Source organism: Vicia villosa, linkage group LG3 (assembly GCF_029867415.1).
Source record: "Vicia villosa cultivar HV-30 ecotype Madison, WI linkage group LG3, Vvil1.0, whole genome shotgun sequence".
NCBI classification, from domain to species: Eukaryota; Viridiplantae; Streptophyta; class Magnoliopsida; order Fabales; family Fabaceae; genus Vicia; species Vicia villosa.
Window position 1 is genome coordinate 52,327,422 of NC_081182.1, and position 7,210 is coordinate 52,334,631.

Genomic DNA, 7,210 nt, shown 5'->3' on the forward strand with positions numbered 1-7,210 from the left:
AAATGCAACACTTCATCGGTGAAAGAAACTAGTGATAAGGCTAGTATCAACTATCAAAGGAAATTTCCCGAGGTAATTATAATTTTTTTTCCTTTTAAATTGTTCTATTTTATTAATGATAATGACTTTATATTTACTATTGGTTTAGGGCATTTCATCTTGCCAACTATACTTATCGGAACCGAATTATCGACTAGTTGGCAAGGGAAAAGTGCACAACACTTCGGGAGATTTACTTCACCACAGACCGCTCCCGGATGGACACCTGAAAGTATCGGTGGATGTTGTATTAGATCGTGATGCGATTCTACCGGTACCTGACATGGTCTCAGAGACGACATTGCTGCGAGATGCAATAGGATCGTTTGTTGCATGGCCCTCGGAGCTCATTACCATTAGTGATGAGGTAAATTGAAAACGATTATGAATCATTTAGTTTTCGAATGTCAATTCTAAACCGTTTATTAATTATGTTTTACATTTTATTTTTAGACTGCTCCTATAAAACCCGCAATTAAGGGTAAAGGGATTTTACAGGAGGAGGAGTCTGTTGCATCGCTAAAAGAGGTACATTTAAAGTGTTAATATATAATCTGAATCAAAATATGCATGATTTTATATTTTACCTAACTTATATGATTTTTAGGCATCCGCTCGGGAGTCACAACAAGTGACGCAGCAGGTTCGTAGTGTACCACCCAGTGGTCCTCCGAAGCAAGCGGCAAGAAAAGGCGGTGCTTTTGTGCCTCGATACCGGGCGACACTCGCAACAATGGTTGATATGTCCGATATGAAGGATGGTGCTTTACGGGAAATCGATATGGATGAAAGTGTCTTCGGTATTGAGTTCAAGTCACATATTACAATTGATGACTTGCAAGAGATTTTTAACCAAGATCAACTAGGCGTCAGTAATATGCATTCATACATCCGGTAATATTCACTCATCCGATATATTATTTAATTAGTCCCACAATATAATTTATTTACACTTTTCAATGAAAAGAATCTAATGTTTATTATGTTTTTATTTAAGGTTGTTGTATGACAGAGTGTTGCGCGGGACTGCATTGTCTAACAGATTCCGGTTCGTGTCTTCCGCCCATTGCAGCGGAATGGAAATTGTTTCGGATCCGGAATCTGTTAGACAGCGCTTAGTCGATAGATTCATGTCCACCGGCAATACAGAATGTCTGCATCTTTGGGCGTATAATACCCGACCAGTAGGGTTAGTTTCTCATTCTTTATTCATCTAATCTCTGTTTCTTTAGTGTATAGCAATATTTTCATATAACCTATTGTTTTAATTTATAGAGCACACTGGTTGCTGCTTGCTATCAACCCGATAAGGGAAGTCGTGTATTATCTGAATTCGGTAAAGGGTGAATGGACCAATTATCCGGCCATGAAGGAAATCGTTGATTTGTAAGTAGGATCGTTCTAAATATATATTCGTGTATATTTATATATTTACTTATTTGTGGGATTGATCTAAACATATGCTTTTATATATTTGTTAATTAGATCAATACAAGTATTCCGTAGTCAACGGGACGCACAGGTATCCCGGACTAAATCAAACAACATCACCTGGATCGAAGTGCAGGTACATTACTTTTCACAAATTTGCTCATAATATTTATGCTACTTGGTAAAACAAGACAACTTATATAGAATCTTATTTGTTTTTCTATGTAGTGTCCGCTACAGCGTAACAGTTCAGACTGCGGATACTTTGTATTGAGGTTTATGAAAGAAATCATTCAGGCGAATCAATTAGAGATTCCTCCCACGGTATAAAGTTATAACTTAAGATAATTTCATATAATTTATTACATTTACCTAAATATATTATTCATATTATGTTTTTGTTTTATAGTACCTTGACGAATTCCGTGCTGCTGGGTACTCGAAGCTAAAGTTAGAAGAAATCAAAGAGGAATTGTGTCAATTTTATATTAAGCTATTTTTCATGCAGATTTGAACTATAATATTGTTGATTTTGTAATGATGTATATATATAATTTTGTAATGATGTATATATATAATTTTGGATATTATAATGGTATATATTAGTATATATATTGTCTTACTGATGGCTGAAATAATTTAGTCGAAAATATATTACAGGTCGAAAATATATTACAGGTCGAAAATATTACAGGTCGAAAACATTACAGGTCGACTGGGAGGATTAAATTATAGGCTGCACATAAAAATACCTCATTTAGCAACTACAGCGCTTCTTAAAAGCGCTCTTAAAGGTCCACATACTAGAGCGCTTCTTAGTAAAAGCGCTGGCAAAGACCAGTAAAAAAGCAAAAAAAATTAAAAAATTACGCAGCATACAAAAGCGCTTTTGGAAAGCGCTCTGGTAGGTCCCCCTATGAGAGCGCTTTTTCTGGAAAAAGCGCTCTCATAGGGGGGCCTACCAGAGCGCTTTCCAAAAGCGCTTTTGTATGCTGCGTAATTTTTTAATTTTTTTTGCTTTTTTACTGGTCTTTGCCAGCGCTTTTACTAAGAAGCGCTCTTAAAGGGGGGTCTACCAGAGCGCTTTTGCCAGGAAAGCGCTCTAATAGGGGGTCCTACCAGAGCGCTTTTTCCAGGAAAGCGCTCTTAAAGGGGGGGTCTACCAGAGCGCTTTTAAAAGCGCTTTCGTAGCCTACGCCAGCGCTGGCTATGGCAGCGCTTTAAAGCGCTGTTAAAGGCCAAAAAAAGCGCTGTGAAAGCTGTTCCGTGTTGTAGTGAAAGGATCCTGTCCACACACACAAACCGAATTTCAACACTCTTTCCATCAGCATGATGAAAAAGATATTGAGTTTTTCTTAGTAATCAAATAAAATCCAATTGAAAGGGGAATGAGAGAGAGAGTGGTTGTTGTACCAATGCGGTGGAGAGAATCTAGGGACAAGATCTTCTCACAATAATGAAATGAATTTTCACTAAAACAACCACACATCCATTTACACTGTGCCATCACAGTTTTTTTCCCTCATGCACCCACTTATACTATACAAAAGCTACTACAAGATTATTACATTCCACCTCTCTCTCTCTCTCTCTCTCTCTCTCTCTCTCTCTCTCTCTCTCTCTCTCTCTCTCTCTCTCTCTCTCTCTCTCTCTCTCTCTCTCTCTCTCTCTCTCTCTCTCTCTCTCTCAGCACTTTCTCTCTCTTGATATATATTTATACACTTCAATTAAGAGTATTCTTGATTATAAGATTGATATGGAGGTGGTGGATGGTAGAGAATTACAGTTACAACAACAACAACCACAGAACTTGAAGCAAGAACAGGCTGAACAGAATTTTCATGTGTTGGCTGTAGATGATAGTGTGATTGATAGGAAGCTTCTGGAGAGACTTCTAAGAGGTTCTTCATGCAAAGGTAGGTTGTTATGTTATGATAAAGGATTTTTGTGTAGTGAATTTGGTTTGTTAGTTAATTGATTTTGTGTGAAAATAGTTACCTGTGTGGATTCTGGAGATAAGGCTTTGGAATATCTTGGACTCAATATTGATGAAGTTGATACAAATGATTCTTCTACTGAGACTATATTAGAGTCATCTGCTGCTATTCCTCTACCATTGCAGCTTCAAGAGGTAATTGATAATTTTCATTCTCATCTTCTTTCTTCCTCCTCCTCAATAGTTGGAGTTTTAGCTTTTATATATTGGGATTTGCTAGCTTGATTTCAAAACTTTTCAATATTTTATGTGTTTAATTTGTTTTCGTACACGAATTTCTCTTAAAATTACAGCTTTAAGTCTTCAAAAACATGGAATTTTTGTGAATTAAGTACTACATGGTAATTAGGAAGGAAAATCTCATCAGGATCCTAATTAAAGGGACTTTCTATTGATAAGCAAGTTACTACTTTCATTCTCCATTCATCTAGGTTAGGCACATTCATATCACGGTTTTAAATTGTAGTCTCTGATGCGATTTTAAATTGCGATCGCGGAGTAATTGAAATACCTTGTTGAAAAATATTAAGATTTTTCATTACCTCAAAGTAAATTAAGTTTTGGGGTTAAAAAATTTTAAATTTTAATTAAAAAAGTACTTGAAAAAACATAAACAAAATCTCAACTAAAAATCACATCGCAATTACGGTCTTACGATTCGATGAAGTTGCAGAGACTACTACATCAACTTGTGCAGCTACTGACCGCAATTAAGACTATAATTCATTATTATAATGTATCAAAATGTACTATCTATAACTTACATGAATCTAAAAAAACAAACAAAATTATATTAGTAATGGATAAAATCAGATTAAAAAACAAACAATGGAATACTAATATTTTTCTACAAAAGTATAAATCATATAGAAAAATAATAAGATATCTCTCTTTGTAAAAATGGTACTTGTGTACGGAAAGGCTTTAGTATATATTCAACATTGAATCTGTACATGTTTTGGTAATTCATGATGGTATGTGTTGTTTTGAATTGCAGGGAATAGGCAAAGTGAATTTGATCATGACAGATTATTGCATGCCTGGGATGAGTGGCTATGATTTACTCAAAAGAGTCAAGGTCATCATCTTTTACTCCGACACATTCCCTAAATTCACTCTCTCTTTTTTAACTTCAATAACATGCATGCACATATCACACTGAAAAAGATGCCAAACATTCCTTTCTCTTTCTCACCAAATACTCACACTACAAATTTTAGTTAGATTTTGATATAAAAGTAGTTAATAGAACTAGTTATGACTAATTAAAGTTAAACATTTTTTAATGGTTTGAAGATTGTACCATTAGTTGAAGGTGTAGAATTTGTACATCCTGCAATTTTCAGTAGAAAGTGTGAAAAAGAAAAAGTTTCAGATTTCAGGATCTATATGTTTTGCTTTTGCTTTTTTCTTTTCTTTTTTCTTATCTATTTATTCTTCTTGTTTTTTTTCTTTTTGACACTGCTTGTAGGGATCTTCTTGGAAAGATGTTCCAGTTGTGATCATGTCTTCAGAAAATGTACCTTCCAGAATTACCATGTATGCTTTCTTTTTTCATCATATTATTGTTTCAAAATATATAGATAATTTTTGGTGAAGGAAAATTTGACCCGTACCTGATGTATCTGATGTCTCTGCACAACTACCAACTGAGCTGAGCTAGTATAACAGGATATTTTAGAATATATTTCTACCTCTTTATTATCCTTTATTTACATGCTAATGACTCCTTCATGAAAAAAGAAAGAATAAAGTTAAAGTAGATCTTCAAAAGTCACCAATATCTAATGCATCACCATTTTGTAACATTATGATTATAGGTGCTTGGAAGAAGGTGCAGAAGAGTTTCTGTTGAAGCCTCTTCAGATATCAGATTTGCAGAAGCTTCAACCTTATTTTCTTAAATCTCTTGATAATTCTTCAGATGAACATGAATCTAGTAGTATTTCTACAGATTCTTCTGACAATGAAGATGTCATCAACAATGATAACAGTAATGGGATTAGCAAAAGGAAGGCCATGTCTCCTGAGCCTCCAGAGAGATCAAAGCCAAAAATGAAAGGGTTAACGATGGTGGTGTAAAGAGAAAACAGTACAAATTATGTGTTGTTCTGTTGCTGCATATTATTTAGTTTATGGTTATGGTTATAATTTTGGTTTTCTATTAAACTAAAAGAGCTTAATGGATTCGCTGTGTGAGCTACTAGTAGTACTATTTGCTACAGATTGCAACTACCATTACTTAAATCCATGCACAAATATTGAATGATATCGGTTCTCATCTACATTGCAAAATTTAAATGAGACATGTTTGACAACTTAAAAGGAATAATCAGTTGCATTTTCAGTTTGATAAAGCCAATGGTACACCCCCACGTGGCCTCAAATCTAGAAAAACTTTGGTTTTAAATGATTTTTTGGGCCATTGGGCCTCTGATCCATCTGAGTTCAGCAAACTCAAAAAACTTAAAAAACAAAAAATATTTTTAGGACATAGAAGAAATATATTTCCAGACGCACCATATTCCCTCACAACCCATTTGTTTCTAAATTAGATCCTAATTTTATTTTAAAAATAATACAGAAATTCATTTCTGTATATCTTACGAAGATGCATTTTTGGACTTGTTTTTAATCAAAAACGCGTCAGACCATTCTCCTTCATCATTTCTCTTTTACTCTCAAACTCCCAAATTTTCAAAGTCTATCAACTCACGTCCAAGTTTATACCATCAACATCCAATCGATCAAAGAAATCACAATCAAACTCACATTTAGTAAGTTTTGGATTTCTTTATACATTTGTAGTAATTGAGTAATGTGTATGATAGTAGTTTAGATAGGTTATTTATTGAGCAGCGTATTTGATAGGTAGTTTAGATGAGCAATGTGTTTTGAGAAATTTTGATTTCCACACATTTCTGTTAGTGCGTGAGACACTTTTAGTGAGAAGAGAGAGAGAGAGAGAGAGAGAGAGAGAGAGAGAGAGAGAGAGAGAGAGAGAGAGAGAGAGAGAGAGAGAGAGAGAGAGAGAGAGAGAGATTTATATTCACTTGAATTGAAATGGTGTGTACAAATAATGATACATACTATGACTATTTATATACAACCCTGATTGGGCTTGGGCTTACACAACTTGGATTATATTTGATATTATTAGATTAAATTATATTCAATATTATATATAATATCTCAACACACCCTCTATAATCCAAGTTCTTGATCCTACGCTAATCATAATCGATCTGAACTATTCCTAATTTCTTTCTCAAATATTCCTAATTTCTTTCTCAAATATTCAGGATCCTCTCGATCTTTTATGCTTTGGTGAAACTGTCGGCCAATTATGTTTTGCTTGAGCAATGCCTTACTTCAAGTTCACCTCGATTTACCTTTTCCCTCAAGAAGTGAAATCTAGCCTCGATATGCTTACTTCTTCCATACTGAACTGGATTCTTCACTAGGTTTATAAATGACTTGTTGTCGATTTGCAACACAAGAGGTTTCTCACTTTGACCTCCATTTCTTCAAGTACTGATCTGATCCAAATTGATTCTTCGAACACCATGAAATTGGGGCACCAAATACTTGAAAGAAATATTCAGTTGTGCTTCTTCGATCTTTCTTAACTCCACACCAATATGCATTTGAGTAGTAAGTAATAGTAGCTTCTTTGCTATCAGAGTCTCGTCGAAATAGGATTTCACAATTTATTAATCCTTTTAAGTATCTTAGGATTCATCT

General features: G+C 34.5%; 1 protein-coding gene across 1 annotated transcript; it reads left to right on the plus strand.

The window, feature by feature from the left end:
* Window positions 1-3,139: 3,139 nt before the first annotated feature.
* LOC131661418 (two-component response regulator ORR9-like) lies at window positions 3,140-5,735 on the plus strand. Its single transcript, XM_058930957.1, has 5 exons — window positions 3,140-3,386; window positions 3,465-3,601; window positions 4,464-4,544; window positions 4,938-5,005; window positions 5,287-5,735. The coding sequence occupies exons 1-5, from the start codon at window positions 3,227-3,229 to the stop codon at window positions 5,546-5,548; spliced, it is 708 nt and encodes a 235-aa protein (XP_058786940.1). The 5' UTR covers window positions 3,140-3,226; the 3' UTR covers window positions 5,549-5,735.
* Window positions 5,736-7,210: the final 1,475 nt, after the last annotated feature.

Excerpts from the sequence above, each read along its gene's own strand:
- LOC131661418 (XM_058930957.1), top strand. The coding sequence starts at position 3,227 with ATGGAGGTGGTGGATGGTAGAGAATTACAGTTACAACAACAACAACCA. Across the intron at positions 3,387-3,464 it reads AAGAGGTTCTTCATGCAAAG|TTACCTGTGTGGATTCTGGA; the intron begins GTAGGTTGTTAT and ends GTGTGAAAATAG. Across the intron at positions 5,006-5,286 it reads GTACCTTCCAGAATTACCAT|GTGCTTGGAAGAAGGTGCAG; the intron begins GTATGCTTTCTT and ends TTATGATTATAG.